Below are 21,080 nucleotides of genomic sequence, written 5' to 3'. Positions count from 1 at the left end.
ATCCACCTCGTCCTATTGTCTCCTCTTGTTCTCCTGTCAACAGTAAACGTTTTACTAACAGAAATCACAGAGAAAATATATTGATATTGATATTAAATTATTTAGGGAGGGGCTAATTAATATTTTAGGACTAGCTATGTTCCTGATTCCTACCTACCTTTTGTCTGAAATTTGTATTTACATTTTACTCAACTGCGTTACCCACTCCAGTCAGCAGATTGCGGTCTGCGACTTTAAGGCAATGATGCTACTGTGACGTATAATCTAGTGGGCGGAACGCTTCTTTCAGCAGCAGCAACAGTTCGTCAGACACCTCGGTAGCTTGCTAGACAAAATAGACGAACCAATAAAGGTCTTTAGACGTATTCGTAATTATTAGCCACTGTGTTTTAAACCCTCTTCTGTCGTCTAGTTAGTTATCCGTTTTAATTTCATATTTACGGTGTTGTTATTATTCCGTTAGCGGGCTGGTTAAGTTAGCATTAGCCTAGCTAGCTAACATCCCCGACCATGCGGTCACTAAGCTACTCCCCTGCTATAGAAGAAGCGGGTATCACAGTAAAACAAGAAGTAGAGGATGAGGCCGTTACTGTGAAAGAAGGGGAAGAAGCGTTCAGAGTGAAAGAGGAGGAGGATGTTACAGTAAAAGGAGAGGAGGATGCAGTTTATGGAGTGAAAGAGGAGGAGGAAGAGATGACTGTTACATTGAAAACGGAGGAGGAAGAAGAGGAGGAAACTGGATATCTGGTCCCGGTTTCCCAAACGCATCTTAAGGTGTCCGATGGTTCTAACGGTGAACTTAGCCATAAGATGGTTTTGAGAAACCGTTCCCTGATTAACACTCGTAAGTACTGTCTTAAAAACAGAGGCACAAACTCTGCAGTTGTTGAACTGGGGAAATCAGTATGGACTGTTGTTCCATGTTGTGAATGTTATCCAATGTGGTACTATGGGTTATAGCAGTATGGACTGTGTATTATTTATTTATAGCCATTGATTCTTGAAGAATATAACACATGCCTCATGAGCTTAGTTCAACTGTTTGCCCCATCAGAACCCCAAATAAGCTTTTTTTACTCCAATGTTTAGAAACAATGTAAATCAACACTGTATAGCCTCAACATGGTTAAAACTATAATGTTGATATCATGGATGGTCAGTCCTTGCATCCATTGGTCTGTCTATGAATTTGAGAGTAGTTACATTTCTCCAACCCCATCATCATCTTATTAGCAAAACAGTAGTAGAATTACAGCTTTGTTATTGTTTCAACTGCAGATTGGTTGTTTGTTGTGTGGCATTTTTAAAAAGGGCAACCTAGGATTTAAACAGAAACAAAATGGCTGCCCAGAGACTTGGTTTGGTAAACAGCTGAGGGATGGGGGCTGGAGAAATATAACCACTCTCAAATTCATAGAGAAAGCTATTGTATCAAACTTAACCCAAAACCTAGGGACCTCGTCAAGAAGTTCAGACATCTTGGTGTAACAGTTATAAGGTGTTAACTTGAGAGTCACTGGACCCAGGTTTGAGTTCAGCTCAGGGCGACCCCCTGAATTCAATACACTATGAATACAAGGACTGGTCATCCATGATGTCATAATGATAGTTTAACCAGGTTTCTAGGACATATAGTATGTTCTAGAATTCATCCATGATGTCATAATTATAGTTTAACCAGGTTTCTAGGATATATAGTATATTCTAGAATTCATCCATGATGTCATAATGATAGTTTAACCAGGTTTCTAGGATATATAGTATATTCTAGAATTCATCCATGATGTCATAATGATAGTTTAACCAGGTTTCTAGGCTATATAGTATATTCTAGAATTCATCCATGATGTCATAATGAAAGTTTAACCAGGTTTCTAGGATATATAGTATATTCTAGAATTCATCCATTATGTCATAGTGATAGTTTAACCAGGTTTCTAGGCTATATAGTATATTCTAAAATTGCCAGTGTAGATTTCCTGTGGGGGTCAAATTGTTAGAGCTGTTGATAAGTCATTGTATAATATTCAGCCAATTTATTTTCATGCCATTACATCAATATCGCCCAACCAGAAGAGAAGAAACTCTTCCTGAACCAACTCCTGCTGTCCTTCATACATTCTGACGTTGCTGGTAATTGGCTACACAAGCAGTCGGCAACCTACATTTGAAGTGCAAATGTATCTTACCATTTCTACTGATCTGGTGCCAGTTATGATTTTCATTTGCACATTTTACTGAAACAGTTTAATTTCATTGATAATAGTATCTCAAAATCATTGTCTGTGATTAATCTACATTCCATCTAAATGAAAATTATACAAATCTAAAAGTAACTTTTATTGCCATTGCCAACTATGTAAAAATAGCCTACATGAAACCAACAAACAAAAACATTTGCAGCCTGCAGGTAGAAAATATCCCGATTTAAAAAAATAAATATCCTATAAATCACATTGCCTGCACATGGCCTGTCAACAACGAACTTGAAACATTCTATCAACTATAAACTGGGTCCTCAAACTTGCAACATTGTATAAAATATTCTGGGCCCTCAGTTTCCCGCGCCAGTGAGTTCTGGACAGACACATCTGTCGTCTATTTGTGCAAAGAATAAGAAGTAATCAGGTATTTTATAACATTTCCACTGGATCAGAGCATTACATTTTACCCTTTAATGCTGGGTGGTTATCGAAAGGGCGAGAGCTGGAAATAATTTACAAATACTTTGAGCAACTATTGTCATTCGTAATGGATTCTAATAAGACTTTGTTTACCTGCTCTTTGAGGTGAAGAAAAAATTAGTTGGAGAAGCTCCACAACTCATTAGTGGTGCAGCGTTAAGACAATCAGAAATACTATCAGACATCCCCAAATAGCCACATTTATAGGCCTACATTTGTGCTCAGGCCAGGTAGACTAGTCCTACTTCTATATGTGTAATCGGGTAGACTAGTCCTACCTCTATATGTGTAATCAGGTGTGTGTCCTTACTCAACATTGACAGGAGTGTTTCAAACGAAAGAATGAATAAATTGACAAAACTGACGCATCTTGCAGGGTCGTTTAATTTAGTATCCGTTTGGGTCGGCATGGGAAATTAATCTATTTCTCCATAGTATGTTGTACCGAAGTTGACCTACTGAAAGGAAGTGTAACTTTGACTATAATTACTGTTTCCTGAAGGAGGGAAACGAGGTACAACACCTGATTGGCCCCACCCCTTCCTGGGCCGGTGAAGAGCGGTATTAAATTGAAGGAATAAATCCAAGCCTCACGCTCATCACCTGTGGAAGACAGGGATTCCAGGAAGGCGTGGATTTGATAGTATGTTGTTCCTAGTTTCCCTCCTTCAGGGAACAGTAGTAATAGTCATAATGTGTGGATTTAATAGTATGTTGTACCTAGTTTCCCTCCTTCAGGGAACAGTAGTTATAGTCATAACATGTGGATTTGATAGTATGTTGTACCTAGTTTCCCTCCTCCAGGGAACATTGGTTATAGTCATAACGTTACGCTTGTCATATGATGAACTTCAACTTAAATACTGGATCTTGCAGTGGGACAGTTTTTTGTATTCAGATCTCTGAAATGCTCTCTAACTACGTCACATTTAGTGTCTCCTTATGTTATGCTCGGAAAACAGTTTTCAATCTTTTCAGAGTTTGCTAAATCCAATGGTTCTAACCGAAAGTCCCCTTAACTTTATTGACAACACCCAAATGGATACTGTCATTAATGTGGTTTTTCAATAATTACACATCATTCTTAATACTGTAGCTGTTTAGTTAGTCACATGTTGAACTATCATCAGCTGATCCAGGAAATCATTTTCTGAATGACAGTCAAATGACAAACATCACGACATGCAAAAAACAACTAAAGTCCTTCTTCATTCATTACTCTGGTAAAGACAGTTATGCCGTGCTCCACGTTGGATCTAACATCCCTAACAAATTGATGTTTATAATGTGTTATTGTCTGCTTGATTTACAGTTGGGTCTCGTTAGTCTGTTTGCACACAGAGATACTTAGCTCATAATGTGTAGAGAACTGTTCCTTGATGGATAGGCTATTGTACAACACACACAGCTATTTTCCTTTATTCAGGACATTTAGAATGACAACACATTACAGAGTAGCCTAGTGGAATTTTTCACAAAATTATCTAGTGATCAGGTTATGAAATGTCATGACAGACATTTTAGATTCCATGTTTCACCTGAAATATTAAATGATTTATAGTCCTAGGTCTATGTTGTTGTTAGGTGAAGTTATGGGTCCTACAGTAGGTCTGTGTTGTTGTTAGGTGAAATTATGGGTCCTACAGTAGGTCTGTGTTGTTGTTAGGTGGAGTTATGGGTCCTACAGTAGGTCTATGTTGTTGTTAGGTGAAGTTATGGGTCCTACAGTAGGTCTGTGTTGTTGTTAGGTGGAGTTATGGGTCCTACAGTAGATCTGTTGTTGTTAGGTGAAGTTATGGGTCCTACAGTAGGTCTATGTTGTTGTTAGGTGAAGTTATGGGCCAATTTGTTAAACACTTAATGTACAAACCCTCAGATTCAGGCTGATGGCAAAGCTAGCTAAAGAGCATTTTACTGGTTGAAGTGTTTTAAAAGTATAAAGCAGTTGAGTTTGCGACAATAACACAAACATATTAAGCAGGAGATTCAAACGAGCGTTACAGTTATAATCCAAAGTAATGTGAAATGCACTCATAAGCAACCTGGAAATTGAGGCTATTTTTGCTGTCAGCCTATGAGAACTCCCCTGAGTTTTCCCCCATGGTGGTGAATTAGTAACTAGCGACACAGAGCTTAATGTGAGTTTCCTTCAGTAGCACTCCTGATCTTGCGCTGTAATATTCAGAATACATTGTGGAAAACTAAAATCTTTGCTCACCATTTTTGTTCCAGGCAGATATACTACATCCATAACTAGCGGTTTCCTCATTACCAGATATACTACATCCATAACTAGTGGTTTCCTCATTAGCAGATATACTACATCCATAACTAGTGGTTTCCTCATTACCAGATATACTACATCCATAACTAGTGGTTTCCTCATTACCAGATATACTACATCCATAACTAGTAGTTTCCTCATTAGCAGATATACTACATCCATAACTAGTGGTTTCCTCATTAGCAGATATACTACATCCATAACTAGTGGTTTCGTCATTACCAGATATACTACATCCATAACTATCGGTTTCCTCATTACCAGATATACTACATCCATATCTAGTCGTTTCCTCATTACCAGATATACTACATCCATAACTAGTGGTTTCCTCATTAACAGATATACTACATCCATAACTAGTGGTTTCCTCATTACTAGATATACTACATCCATATCTAGTGGTTTCCTCATTAGCAGATATACTACATCCATAACTAGTGGTTTCCTCATTACTAGATATACTACATCCATAACTAGTGGGTTCCTCATTACCAGATATACTACATCCATAACTAGTGGTTTCCTCATTACTAGATATACTACATCCATAACTAGTGGTTTCCTCATTACCAGATATACTACATCCATAACTAGTGGTTTCCTCATTACCAGATATACACAGAAAGGGACCTTTTTGGAGATCATTGACTGTCTTAAGACAATTGTAAAATAATTTAACAGACCTCTGGGCTTCACCTTTTACCTCAAATAAACAGTGGATTTCTGCTGTTGTGGCCCTTTAACCGTCTGACTTTGTTGTTCACACAGGAGAGAGACGGGACTATCGTGGATCCTCTGGGGAGCCTCAACAGCCCCATGATGCTGACAGGGCAGAGAAGAGTCTCTCCACATCAGAACTCCTCAAGAAACACCAGCAGAGATCGACAGGAAAGAAACCTCACCGCTGCTCTGACTGTGGGAAGAGATTCACCTCCTCATCAGGCATTAAAATTCATCAGAGATTCCACACAGGAGAGAAACCTTATTGCTGTGGTCAATGTGGGAAGAGATTTACCTCCTCATCATGCATTAAAATTCATCAGAGAATTCACACAAGAGAGAAACCAAATGGCTGTGCTCAATGTGGGAAGAGTTTTGTTAATTCTTGCAATCTGACTGCACACCAAAGAACACACACAGGAGAGAAACCATATGGCTGTGCTCAATGTGGGAAGAGTTATTTTACATCTAGCCATCTGACTGCACACCATAGAATACACACAGGAGAGAAACCATATAGCTGTGATCAATGTGGGAAGAGTTTTGTTAATTCTTGCAATCTGACTGCACACCAAAGAACACACACAGGAGAGAAACCTTATAGCTGTGGTCAATGTGGGAAGAGTTTTACTACATCTGGCTCTCTGACAGTACACCAGAGAACACACACAGGAGAGAAACCATATAGCTGTGATCAATGTGGGAGGAGTTTTAGTACTTCTAACTATCTGACAGTACACCAGAGAACACACACAGGAGAGAATCCGTTATGTGATCAATGTGGGAAGAGTTTTACTACTTCTGGCTATCTAACTATACACCTTAGAACACACACAGGAGAGAAATCTTATAGCTGTGATCGATGTGGGAAGAGTTTTACTCAGCCAAACAGCCTGAATATACACAAGCGGACACACACAGGGGAAGGGATACTTCCCTTCCCCTGTGTCTCAGATCTCTGATTAAACATAAAATACATCAAGGAGTTGTTTCATGATATCATTGAAATAATGTCACAATGTAGAATGTTTTAACATTGTAGTAGGAGTATTTTAATGATGTCACAATGTAGAATGTTTTAACATTGTAGTAGGAGTATATTAATGATGTCACAATGTAGAATGTTTTAACATTGTAGTAGGAGTATTTAAATGATGTCACAATGTAGAACCCTAAATGTTTGTCCCCTGTTCTATTGATTTCAACATGATATGGATATTAGCCTCAGGGGGGAAATCCAGGCTCTGAATTGGAAGAGTATTATTTATGAGATTTAACAAAAAGTTACTAACACAAATAGAGCTGTGTTACACTTACCACGTTGGTGACCCACTGGAATCAAAATGCAACACTTCAAAATGTAGCTAGCTGTTTTCTACAAGTTGTCCTCTAATCAGGGATGTACACATTATTCCCATATTCTGTGTGGTTTTTGAGCTGTTAGTTTTAACAGGACGCGAAACCTCATCTCCCTTCTGTCACACAATTAATTTTGACATGATATCGATGAGTGATGACAAATAAGGGTTGTGTTCGTTTGTTTAGCGACCCCTACATTTAAATTCATCACTCCAAAATGTAGCTGACTGTCTTCTGCGGGTTGTCATCTAACCAGTGAGGTTAAAGATATTTCCCATTTCCATGTGTTTTTTTAGTTGTTAGTTTCAACAGCACATACAACCTGATTTCCCCCCTAATCGATATCAGTGATTTATTGCTACTTGTCAAAACAACAGTGTTTCTGGTGCTTGTGCAGTTTATAAGGTGCTTGTTTTAAAAAATATTATTATTGTGGCAGATGTTTGTGTAAATAGCACATGTTAGGTTTTCAATTTATCCCAAACTGTTTCTGCATATTGGTTATTGATTTGGACATGTTAAAACTGTGTTTTGACATTGGGGCTATCCTACCAAGCAACTATGCAACCAAATATTTCATATTTACATTTCATGTAACATTTGGTAATGATAATTATTTATGCAACCAACTGATAATTATATTGACATTGTTGCCCTGCTTTTAGAATATCAAGGTTAATTCTCAGATGTGCCAACCCAAATGTACTAGAGCATGACATTGGGGACTGGGACCCGATCCAACAACATGCCTATCTAGTGAACTCTGAAAAGAGAGAGAAGCTCAGCAGTGAGGTGGAAAGTTACTACGGATATTGCAGGAGTTTCCTCTTGAAATCAGACATGTCTGTGGTGAGAACAACCTGGTTGCTGATTGTCTCAAGGGGGGCAGTCAAAATGTTTTGTGTTTTGCATTTAGCCAGTGCATTGCCATGGATCACAGTTTATTTTTACTGCACGTTTTTCCGTATTGGAGATGAGTTTTGTTTGGGCTCGTTCCAAGGGGACGGGAGTTCTAGAAGCGAGTGAGTTTTAGGAAGACGAGAGTTCTAGAAGCTATAGAAAGAAAAATCTTTGTGGGAATAATAAAAAATAAATATTGTTTGTAATTGTTGTTTGCCAGTAGACAGACACCATGTTTATATTGGTGAAGGTGAAGCATTGTAGTTGATTATAATGTGAAATGGAAGTTGTTTTCTGTTGTTGGTGAGCAAACTCTTAAGGTGTTAGTTAGTCTTTGGTTTTTCCATTTATGTTTTGAGGTTGGACTTTAGCACGTCTAGCTCGTTAGCACGTCTTGCTCGTCAGCACGTAGGACGCACTGATTGGTGTCACCTCGTTGGTCAGTATGTGTTACACCTGTGCTGGCTTGTCCATCTCGTTAGTGGGAAGGTGTTTCACCTGAGCTGGTCCAGGTTCTATTTAAGAGTGTCTGGCCCAGTGCTCCAGTTGTCTTGATAGATGTGGAGAGTCAACACCTGTAGTTGCTCCACCTTTTTGGTTTGCTTCCTGTCTTTAAGTTAGTTGTGGATTTTTCTTTTGTTTGCCTCTTCTTGGGCAGATTTAGTGGGTCTCATGGTGAGTGTCTTTTAGGTCCCAGTTGTTGTTACTAGTCAACTTCTAGTGGGCACCCCCATAGTGTCTTTCAGAACCCCTCTTAAAACCTGTTTAGTTGTTGTCAGTGACTCTGTTAGTTCTAAAAAACAAGCTTATATTTTGGGTTGGGTTGGATATAGCATCATATTCTTAATATTTTAATCAATGGCATTTCCTTTCTTTCTTGCTCATTAGTCTTTCAGTTGTTTTTCTTCAGTTTTTTTATCCTCTTATGTTCGTTGTGTAGCCGATGTGAAATGGCTGGCTAGTTAGCAGTGGTGCGCGCTAATAGCATTTCAATTGGTGACGTCACTCGCTTTGAGACCTTGAAGTAGTGGTTCCCCTTGCTCTGCAAGGGCCGCAGGTTTTGTGGAGCAATGGATAACGATGCTTCATGAGTGACTGTTGTGTGCAGAGGGTCCCTGGTTCGCCCCCGGGGCGAGGGGACGGACTAAAGTTATACTGTTACATGTACTAAATATATCTGTTTAATTTTTTCTGTTTAATTTTCATCGTTTTTACCTGTGAAACCATTGTGTTGCATCCATGTCTGACATGTGCTATATAAATAAAGCTTGATTTGATTTGAAAACATTGCAAAACAACTTAACCCAATGACTGACCAATCAACAGACTCTTGGTCCATCTTTGTATGAAAAACAGTATCAAATGATTCAACTACTGAGAACTGAAACAAACAAATGGATCAAACAGATCAATCCCACTTTTCCAGCCTGCAGAAGGCCTGGTGGAGTGGTAAACACCACCCCCAGCTCTACCAGGGGCTTGAGGGGGTCTCCCACAGCTCTGCTTATGTCATGTTCTGTGGCCTTGCCGTTCCATTTCTTGACTGCCCCGGCCACACAGAAAGAAACACATTTAGTCATATTATATAAAACACTCAAAGTAATGGATGTGGAGCATCTATGGACTCAGTTACACCTGGCACCTAAATGTGACTTCTGTCATCTGATCACTCCAAGCTGAATTAGGTTCAGATCTACCAGGATGGGGCTTTGACAGTCTGGACGCAGTCAGGTCACCACATATAAATAAGCAATGTAAAGAGATGGGGTGAATGAGTGGGGAAAAGTACATTCTATACAAATGACTTTCATAATAACAATCAACTAATGTGTGTGCCTGACGGGAAATTAACTTTCCTACTGACAAAATGGGTGAGAAATTGCACCAAAACCAGTGGACAATTAGCACTGCTGCTGAAAAACATCACAGCATGATGTTGCCATGACCACCGCTTCACCGGGATGGTAACGATTTTCTCCAGACATGACACATGACATTCAGGCCAAAGAGTTGGTTTAATCAGACCAGAGAATCTTGTTTCTCATGGTTAGAGTCCTTTAGGTGCCTTTTGGCAAACTCCAAGCGGGCTGCCATGTGCCTTTTACTGAGGAGTAGCTTCCGTCTGGTCTCTACCATAAGGGCCTGATTTGTTGGAGTGCTGCAGAGATGATTGTCCTTCTGGAAGGTTCTCCCATCTCCACAGAGGAACTCTGGAGCTCTGTCAGAGTGACCATCGAGTTTTTGGTCACCTCCTTGACCAAGGCCCTTCTCCCCCGATTTCTCCGTTTTTGCCGGGCGGCCAGCTCTAGGAAGAGTAATGGTGGTTCCTAACTTATTCCAGTTAAGAATGAGGGCGGACACTGTGTTCTTGGGGACCTTCAATGCTGCATACATTTTTTGGTACCTTTTCTCCAGATCTGTGCCTCAACACATTCTTGTCTCAGAGCTCTACGGACAATTCCTTTGACCTCATGGCTTGGGTTTTGCTCTGACGTGTCGTGGCAGAATCAGATTTAGCTAGGTAATATAGATAGATAAGATGTTATTTTCATCATATGCTTGTGAGATACTTGTCATTAGAATCTTCTGAGCTGGGGATTAGTAACTTGGGGCCAGAGAGGAGAGAGGTCAGGCTTGTCTCCATAAGTCAATGTATCTGTTAAACCATGTGGTGCTAAGTAGAATATCAGAAGGGGAGGAGGACAGTTGTTTTCTGATGGGAACGTTGTTTTCTTATGGGAACGTGTCTGTAACTATTCCTAAACCATGTGACGGGATGGAGTTATTAATTGGGGAACCAATTAGTTATCTCATACAATGTCTGTACGCCAGTCACTCCCTACTTTTCTCATAGGGGGAAGGAGTTTGGCAGTGTTTGGAACCAATTGTATTTCCCCTCTGAGGTTGCCCTTATCTTGACCTAGTATTTGACCTAAGAGGCTCACTGTCTGATTTTGAGTTTGTCCAGGTTTGGGAATATCTAGAAATGACAATTGATATATGCCATTGGATGAGGTAATGTTTTGGTAGACAGTGAAGTATCAAGCATGAGATTTAAACCTTGTCTTGGGAGATCAAACTGAACGATGATTTATAGCTGATGCTGTCTAGCGATAGGATACTCCTCTTTCGGGTAAAGGATTCTTTGTAAGTTGAGAGGGGTGTATCTTGGCTATAAATGAAACTAAGAATTGTTTTGTAAGCACTCTCAGAGAATTCATTTATAGACACTGAATTGATCTGATAGTCAAAAAAGGGCTTTGGTGAAGCTTGTATATATATTAAAGATGGAATATATAATTTAACTCTGACTTGTGTGTGGTTGGCTCTCTCTCTCTCTTTATTGAGTAATACAGGAAATTACCACGACACATGCACTGTAAACTGTGGGACTTTATATAGACAGGTGTGTGCCTCTCCAAATCATGTCTAATCAAATGAATTTACCACAAGTGGACTCCAATCAAGCTGGAGAAACATCTCAAGGATGATCAATGGAATCAGGATGCATCTGAGCTCCATTTCGAGTCTCATAGCAAAGGGTCTGAATACTTAAGTAAATACATTTGCAAGAATGTTTACAAACCTGTTTTTGGTTTGTCATTATGTGGTATTGTGATGTCATTATGGGGTATTGTGATGTCATTATGGGGTATTGTGTGTAGATTGATGAGGGGAAAAATATTCAATTTTAGAATAAGGCTGTAATGTAACTGAATGTGGAAAAAGTGAAGGGGTCTGAATACTTAACGAATGCACTGTATACAGCTGGCAGAGTTTTCTACCATTGGCAGTTTTGTACACAGTCACGTGATACGTGGTACAGAAATGTCCAATCTTAGGAGAGTACATGGGAGGCACTATACTGTGTGTCTGCAGGTGTCTATCTGGTCAAAACCACTGATACAGGTGCCCCTCCACCCTCTGGTTGGGATTGATCATGTCTACAGAGAAACCTAGATTCAAATACTTAGATTTGTGTGTATTGGGTTGTGAAATTGTTAGATATTACTTGTTAGATATTACTGCACTGTCGGAGCAAGAACCACAAGCATTTCACTACACCCCCAATAACATCTGCTAAACACGTGTATGTGACCAATAAAATGTGATTTGATTTCGATTTTCAATAAACGTCCTATTTATCAAAGGTGCTTTTGGCTGGGGTCAAAATGACTCCAAAGGATTTGAGTCTGTTAAAAATCCAATTTGATACAGAAACACTAAACCATGATTTAGATTTATTAAGAACAAGTTGATTGTGGGTGTAAAGCTTGTTTTAAATTCTCACTCATTAAACACGAATCAATCAACACATGCTTCTCTTTGAACGGCATAATATAATATTACACTTTTATGAAATAAATGAAAAATTCCTCAACTGCGTTTCCCACTCCAGTCAGCAGACGGCGATGTGCGTCTTTTAGGTTCAGGCGATGCTGCCAGTGTGACGTATAATCTAGTGGACGGGACGCTTCTTCGACAACAACAGCTAGTCAGACACCTCGGTAGCTTTCTAGCAAACACAGCTACAACATTCACGCTCTTTACACTGTTTTGGTGTATATTAGTCGCTGTGTATTAAACACACTTCTGTTGTATGTACTTGTTGGCCCATTTAATTATATATTTACGTTGTTTGTCAGCTAGCTGGTTTGCTAAGTTAGCTTAGAACTAAGCTAGTCGCTAATGCTAGCTAGCTAACATTTCCGACCATGAGTTCACTAAGCTACTCTCCTCCTGCTACAGAAGTGGAGGTCTGCTGGACGGAGAAAGAAGCTTTCGTCAAAGAGGAGAAGGATGTTACAATACAAAAACAAGTAGAGGGTGAGGCTGTTAAGGTGAAAGAAGAAGAGAAAGACGTTACAATGAAAGAAGAGGAAGACGCGTTCAGAGTAAAAGAAGAGGAAGAGAAAGAGGAGGATGCAGTTTTTGGAGTGAAAGAGGAGGAGGGGGAGATGACTGTCACATTGGAGGAAGAAGAGGAGGTTGGAGATCCGTTTAACCCCAGTAAGTACCGTCTCTGCAGTCGTTGAACCAATATGCAGTAAAGGGGTTCTACACTTTAATGCTGTTCTGTAGGAATGGCTGAAGCTTCACTGTAACGTGTAGAACATCAATAGTGGACCATCAACAAAACGTTAACAATTGATCAAATGCATCCAATGACAATGCCTGAAATACTGTAGTCCTCAATATCTCCTATTAGCTTAGCCCAATATGCTTTTTACCGAAACAGGCAGGGAGTACGCTTTGTTATTGTTTCTACTGCTGATTGCTGCCCCCGTTACTCCTCAAGGTCCAAGGACTGTATGTTATTTTCAGAGGTAGACTGGCTCTGGCAGGTAAAATAGTCAAATAATGACCGGTTGCATCACCACCTGGTATGGCAACTGCTCGGCGCTACAGAGGGTAGTGCGAACAGCCCAGTACATAACTGTGGCCAAGCTTCCTGCCATCCAGGATCTATATAATAGGCGGTGTCAGAGGAAAGCCCACAAAATTGTCAGAGACTCCAGTCACCCAAGTTATAGACTGTTTTCTCTGCTACCGCACGGCAAGCGGTACCGCAGCGCCAAGTCTAGAACCAAAAGGCTCCTCAACAGCTTCTACCTCCAAGCCATAAGACTGCTGAACAATTCATGAAATCACCACCGGACAATTTGCATTGACCCCCCCCCCCCCCCTTTTGTGCACTGCTGCTACTCGCTGGTTGTTTCTTACCTATGCATAGTCACTACACTCCCCTACCTTCATGTACAGATTACCTCAACTAGCCTGTACCCCCGCACACTGACTCGGTACCGGTGCCCCCTGTATATAGCCTCCACACTGACTCAGTACCGGTGCCCCCTGTATATAGCCTCCACACTGACTCAGTACCGGTGCCCCCTGTATATAGCCTCCACACTGACTCAGTACCGGTGCCCCCTGTATATAACCTCCACACTGACTCAGTACCGGTGCCCCCTGTATATAGCCTCCACACTGACTCAGTACCGGTGCCCCCTGTATATAACCTCCACACTGACTCAGTACCGGTGCCCCCTGTATATAGCCTCCACACTGACTCAGTACCGGTGCCCCCTGTATATAGCCTCCACACTGACTCAGTACCGGTGCCCCCTGTATATAACCTCCACACTGACTCAGTACCGGTGCCCCCTGTATATAGCCTCCACACTGACTCAGTACCGGTGCCCCCTGTATATAGCCTCCACACTGACTCGGTACCGGTGCCCCCTGTATATAACCTCCACACTGACTCAGTACCGGTGCCCCCTGTATATAGCCTCCACACTGACTCAGTACCGGTGCCCCCTGTATATAACCTCCACACTGACTCGGTACCGGTGTCCCCTGTATATAGCCTCCACACTGACTCGGTACCGGTGCCCCCTGTATATAGCCTCCACACTGACTCAGTACCGGTGCCCCCTGTATATAGCCTCCACACTGACTCGGTACCGGTGCCCCCTGTATATAGCCTCCACACTGACTCAGTACCGGTGCCCCCTGTATATAGCCTCCACACTGACTCAGTACCGGTGCCCCCTGTATATAGCCTCCACACTGACTCGGTACCGGTGCCCCCTGTATATAGCCTCCACACTGACTCAGTACCGGTGCCCCCTGTATATAACCTCCACACTGACTCGGTACCGGTGCCCCCTGTATATAGCCTCCACATTGACTCGGTACCGGTGCCCCCTGTATATAACCTCCACACTGACTCAGTACCGGTGCCCCCTGTATATAGCCTCCACACTGACTCGGTACCGGTGCCCCCTGTATATAACCTCCACACTGACTCGGTACCGGTGCCCCCTGTATATAGCCTCGTTATTCTCATTGTGTTACTTTTTATTATTACTTTTTATTTTAGTCTACTTGGTAAATGTTTTCTTCTTCTTGAACTGCACTGTTGGTTAAGGGCTTGTAAGTAAAGAATTTCACTGTAAAGTCTAAGTTGGTGTCTTGACGGATTTGTAAAAAACGGTTTATCAAAAAACACTATACAGTGGGGAGAAGAAGTATTTGAAACACTGACGATTTTGCAGGTTTTCCTACTTACAAAAATCCAGAAAATCACATTGTATGATTTTTAAGTAATTAATTTGCATTTTATTGCATGACATAAGTATTTGATACATCAGAAAAGCAGAACTTAATATTTGGTACAGAAACCTTTGTTTGCAATTACAGAGATCATACGTTTCCTGTAGTTCTTGTCCAGGTTTGCACACACTGCAGCAGGGATTTTGGCCCACTCCTCCTCCATACAGACCTTCTCCAGATCCTTCAGGTTTTGGGGCTGTCGCTGGGCAATACGGACTTTCAGCTCCCTCCAAAGATTTCATATTGGGTTCAGGTCTGGAGACTGGCTAGGCCACTCCAGGACAGTAAGGATGATCAGGGATGTTCTCTTGAAAAGTGTGTGAATTTGACCATTTTGCTGTCCTGCTAAGCATTAAAAATGCAACGAGTACTTTTGGATGTCAAGGAAAAGTACTTAGGTAGTACTTTAAAGTATCTTTACTTAAGTACTTTGCACCTCTGCTTCAGACCACTGCAGTACATCTGTGATAAAGTGCGTCTCGGTGAGAGGTGTAGGAGTCAGGCGCAGGAGAGCAGGGATATCTGAGAAGCGTGTTTAATCATATAGTCCACCAATACAAAAATGGCACAGACGAAAATCCAAAAAAACTACGCTCTCGATATTCATGAACTCGTGCGAACGCACGGAGGAACAAACACAGTTCCGACACTTTACATACACAGTTCCGACACTTTACATACACATGCGTAATAGTGCGTAATAGTGAAAACAACAAACATCACATATAATCGAGCGCAAATACACACAAGCTTAATCCCGCACGAACTAAGGCAGGCAACAGGTGCCCTATATACACACAGAAATAAACGCAAATGAAACCAGGTGTGAAAAGGATCACAGACAAAACAAACAGAAAAGGAAAAGGGGACCCGTTGGCGGCTAGTAAACCGGCGACACCGACCGCCGAGCACCGCCCGAACAGGGAGAGGAGTTACCTTCGGTAGAAGTCGTGACAACATCATTGAAATTGTAATGAAATTTACATTTTAACTTCTAATTACTTCCACAAAGATGGCCGCCGGTCCGTCCAACCGTTGAATGTCAACTTGAATGGTCCTCTCTATTCTGTTTAATTTTTATGATTTCCAACAGGTTTCTTATGGAGGGTTGACAGCATAATTTAAAACAACTGATATTCCCATTCAAGTTCAACATTCTCTGATGTGTGGACCTCCCAACCATCTTTGTGGTTCAACTTGGAGGTCGAAATGTAAATTTTATGACCATTTAGTACACTTTTCGACCAAAACATGACACCCATGAGAACAAGATTAGATTTGGAGCTCTACATCATTTTTTTTTTTTATCTCACCAAGTTTACGTTTAATGATGTAATGTTGTGAAAACTGACCTTGTGTTATTGAGGAATGTAGGGGGGGGGGGGGGGATCTAGTCTAGATTAAACCTCATAGGAAGACAGTTTTATCATGTGGAGGTTTCATTCAGGCCTCTGTTTAACTAAATAATATGTTTGTCTTTGGCAGGAGAAAGACCAGACTCTCCCTCTGACAGCAGGAAGAGTCCTTCAGGGGAACCAGACCCAGAGATGCCCAAACCAGCCAAAGGACATCACTGCTCCCACTGCGGAAAGAGTTTTACTAAGTTACGAAACCTAAAAGAGCATGAGAGGACACACACAGGAGAAAAGCCTTTCCAATGTTCCCAGTGTGGAAGGAGTTTTAGTCAGTTAGGGTGCCTGAAAATACATAAGAGAATACACTCTGGAGAGAAGCCTTACCGCTGCTCCCACTGTGGAATTACTTTTACCTGGTTAGGAAGCCTGAAGTCACATGAGAGAATACACACAGGAGAAAAGTCCTACCATTGTTCCCACTGTGGAAAGAGTTTTAGGTGGTTAGAAGGCCTGACAAAGCATGAGAGGACGCACACAGGAGAAAAGCCCTACCAATGCTCCCACTGTGGAAAGAGTTTTACTCAGTTGGGGAACCTGAAATCACATCAGAGGATACATACACAGAAGGAGAAGACCTACCACTGCTCTCATTGTGAGAAGACATTTTCCCAGTCAGAGGACCTGAAATCACATGAGAGAATAGAGAGGCTGTGTTCTGACTTATGTTTTTGACTGAGAATTTGTGTTTTTGTTCATGCCAAATGAAATCCTATTGTTTATATGAAATCATTAAAAAAACACCTTTACTTTTGTTTTTTTTCTCTGTAGACCTGATTATGTCAGATAAAATATTTTAAAATATGTATTTTTTTTCTTCTTATTAGCCTCGATTGATTGGATGCAAAATGTCAACCCTATGATGTTGTTCATTATATTATTTGCAAAATGTAAATTATATAAGTAAGTAGCCTTCTAGAACAGCTCATAGAAACAGGAGCCTTGTCTTGTATGATCCAGAACGTCTGTCTGACATTGTGAGAGTAATAAGGAAAATATTTTTAGTTTTCATTGTATTTCCATATCTTGACAGGCTATATATAATTTGACCGCATCAATGCATTTCTAACGATTACAATCTGTATAAAGTCCAGTAATTTGTTACATTAGAGGCACGTGTGAAAGGTAATCCATTCTGTAAATACTGTTAAAAGACTAAGAGATAATACATTTTGAAATGGAAGGAGAGATGTCTGATCTGCTCTGTTGGAACATTTTGCCACACTGCCATAGACGCCATCACACAACAGGTTGAAGTCAAAGAGGGGTTTCTTTGACATGATGTCATCAATGGGTTCCCAAATATGAGCAGAAGATGCTGCTGAATGTGTGGCCATGACTCACGACTCATTCAGTTCTGCAGAACAGCAGTGTGTTGCCTATACCCTTACAGGAGGAAGCTGTTGAGGGTGGATGGCTTATTGAGGAGTGTTGTCTACTCATTCAACGTATATTTACCTTCTTGCTAAAGCAACTTGAGTTATAATAGTCCTCTCTCTGTGTTCTTACTGGCTAATCTCTCTGTGTTCTTATTGGTTAATCTCTCTGTGTTCTTATTGGTTAATCTCTCTGTGTTCTTATTGGTTAATCTCTCTGTGTTCTTATTGGTTCATCTCTCTGTGTTTTTATTGGTTAATCTCTCTGTGTTCTTATTGGTTAATCTCTCTGTGTTCTTATTGGTTAATCTCTCTGTGTTCTTATTGGTTCATCTCTCTGTGTTCTTAAGCCACAACGGAGACAAATTAAAGCTGTACTCAAGTTGTACTCAAACTTTGACACGAGCACCTCTATTTCAGTCTCTGAAAAGTTTTATTTTTTCATCGCTTTTTTTGTTGTTGATTGTGTCATATTTCATGGTACGGTGTTGTATATTTCCCCCGTGGGCTTTATCAAAGGGATGATTTTGACCATATATGGTTAATTAGGGGCATTTCGAAATGCAAATAGCCAAGGTGGTGCAGTAGCACTGAAGCTCAGAACAATTTGTATTTTATTAATGGTTATCTCCTACCAGTGTGCTGTGACACTCGTAGGGTTGTTTGACAAATCACACCTTTTCTATGCCTACAAACATTCTAAATTCCATTCGAAAGTAGTATTTGGAATATATATATATATATAATATATATAATAGTTTCTACACAATATTGATACATGAGGCTCCAGGACTCTTCGCTGGCCACTCCAGAACAGAACACTCCAGAACAGAAGACTCCAGAACAGAACACTCCAGAACAGAACACTCCAGATTTGATTTGAGTTCAGGGTTGTTGTCCTGCTGGAAGACCTACAACCTTCAACAGAGACACAGACGTCAATTCAATGTCTAGCAACTGGAACGAGCTGCAGAAAACAGTAAAACTGGACAGTTTTATTTCTTCATTCAAATACTCAATCATGGACACTCTTACTGACAGTTGAGGCTGCTTCGTGTGATGTATTGCTGTCTCTACCTTTGTGCTGTTGTCTCGGCCCAATAATGTTTGTACCATGTTTTGTGCTGCTGCCATGTTGTGCTGCTGCCATGTTGTGTTGTCATGTGTTGCTGCCTTGCTATGTTGTTGTCTTAGGTCTCTTTATGTAGTGTGGTGTCTCTCTTGTCGTGATGTGTGTTTTATCCTATATTTTTATTCATTTTTAATCCTAGTCCCCGTCCCCGCAGGAGGGCTTTTGCCTTCTGGTGGGCCTTCATTGTAAATAAGAATTTATTCTTAACTGACTTGCCTAGTTAAATAAAGGTTAAAAAACACACTCTATTATGCATGGGAATAATGCTGGTGTTTTTAATATCCAACATGATGGTGTTTAATATCCAACATGATGGTGTTTTATATCCAACATGATGGTGTTTTATATCCAACATGATGGTGTTTAATATCCAACATGATGGTGTTTTATATCCAACATGATGGTGTGTTTAATATCCAACATGATGGTGTTTTATATCCAACATGATGGTGTTTTATATCCAACATGATGGTGTTTAATATCCAACATGATGGTGTTTTATATCCAACATGATGGTGTTTAATATCCAACATGATGGTGTTTTATATCCAACATGATGGTGTTTAATATCCAACATGATGGTGTTTTATATCCAACATGATGGTGTTTTATATCCAACATGATGGTGTTTTATATCCAACATGATGGTGTTTTATATCCAACATGATGGTGTTTTAATGTCCAACATAATGGTGTGTTTAATATCCAACATGATTGTGTGTTTAATATCCAACATGATGGTGTTTTATATCCAACATGATGGTGTTTAATATCCAACATGACGGTGTGTTTAATATCCAACATGATGGTGTTTTATATCCAACATGATGGTGTTTTATATCCAACATGATGGTGTTTTATATCCAACATGATGGTGTTTAATATCCAACATGATGGTGTTTTATATCCAACATGATGGTGTTTAATGTCCAACATGATGGTGTTTTATATCCAACATGATGGTGTTTTATATCCAACATGGTGTTTTATATCCAACATGATGGTGTTTTATATCCAACATGATGGTGTTTTATATCCAACATGATGGTGTTTTATATCCAACATGATGGTGTTTAATATCCAACATGATGGTGTTTAATATCCAACATGATGGTGTTTAATATCCAACATGATGGTGTTTAATGTCCAACATGATGGTGTGTTTAATATCCAACATGATGGTGTTTAATATCCAACATGGTGTTTTATATCCAACATGATGGTGTGTTTAATGTCCAACATGATGGTGTTTAATATCCAACATGATGGTGTTTAATATCCAACATGATGGTGTTTTATATCCAACATAATGGTGTGTTTAATGTCCAACATGATGGTGTTTAATATCCAACATGATGGTGTTTAATATCCAACATGATGGTGTTTTATATCCAACATGATGGTGTTTAATATGCAACATGATGGTGTTTAATATCCAACATGATGGTGTTTTATATCCAACATGATGGTGTTTTATATCCAACATGATGGTGTTTTATATCCAACATGATGGTGTTTAATATCCAACATGATGGTGTTTTATATCCAACATGATGGTGTTTAATGTCCAACATGATGGTGTTTTATATCCAACATGATGGTGTTTTATATCCAACATGGTGTTTTATATCCAACATGATGGTGTTTTATATCCAACATGATGGTGTTTTATATCCAACATGATGGTGTTTTATATCCAACATGATGGTGTTTAATATCCAACATGATGGTGTTTAATATCCAACATGATGGTGTTTAATATCCAACATGATGGTGTTTAATGTCCAACATGATGGTGTGTTTAATATCCAACATGATGGTGTTTAATATCCAACATGGTGTTTTATATCCAACATGATGGTGTGTTTAATGTCCAACATGATGGTGTTTAATATCCAACATGATGGTGTTTAATATCCAACATGATGGTGTTTTATATCCAACATAATGGTGTGTTTAATGTCCAACATGATGGTGTTTAATATCCAACATGATGGTGTTTAATATCCAACATGATGGTGTTTTATATCCAACATGATGGTGTTTAATATGCAACATGATGGTGTTTAATATCCAACATGATGGTGTGTT

General features: G+C 40.0%; 2 protein-coding genes across 2 annotated transcripts in view; both read left to right on the top strand.

Annotated features, from left to right (window-relative positions):
• Positions 1-278: 278 nt before the first annotated feature.
• The window catches only part of LOC129846233 (zinc finger protein 271-like), a 37,228-nt gene continuing 16,426 nt past the window's right edge, over positions 279-21,080 (top strand). The window contains exons 1-2 of the mRNA XM_055914237.1: positions 279-844; positions 5,740-6,650. Coding sequence (XP_055770212.1) covers positions 511-844; positions 5,740-6,650 — 1,245 coding nt within the window. The 5' untranslated portion in view covers positions 279-510. The remainder of the gene's footprint in view (positions 845-5,739; positions 6,651-21,080) is intronic.
• On the top strand, positions 12,426-19,237 carry LOC129846230 (zinc finger protein 239-like). The gene is made up of 2 exons (XM_055914234.1): positions 12,426-12,960; positions 16,555-19,237. Exons 1-2 carry the CDS (start codon positions 12,666-12,668, stop codon positions 17,154-17,156), a joined length of 897 nt encoding a protein of 298 aa, XP_055770209.1. The 5' UTR covers positions 12,426-12,665; the 3' UTR covers positions 17,157-19,237.

Source organism: Salvelinus fontinalis, unplaced genomic scaffold (assembly GCF_029448725.1).
Source record: "Salvelinus fontinalis isolate EN_2023a unplaced genomic scaffold, ASM2944872v1 scaffold_0484, whole genome shotgun sequence".
NCBI lineage: Eukaryota > Metazoa > Chordata > Actinopteri > Salmoniformes > Salmonidae > Salvelinus > Salvelinus fontinalis.
Note: the sequence above shows the minus strand (reverse complement) of the source record. Positions and strands in the feature narration are given on the sequence as shown.

Bases quoted from the DNA above. Each gene is read 5' to 3' on its own strand.
- LOC129846230 (XM_055914234.1), top strand. From the start codon at position 12,666: ATGAGTTCACTAAGCTACTCTCCTCCTGCTACAGAAGTGGAGGTCTGC. The intron at 12,961-16,554 runs GTAAGTACCGTC...TGTCTTTGGCAG, and splicing joins TGGAGATCCGTTTAACCCCA to GAGAAAGACCAGACTCTCCC.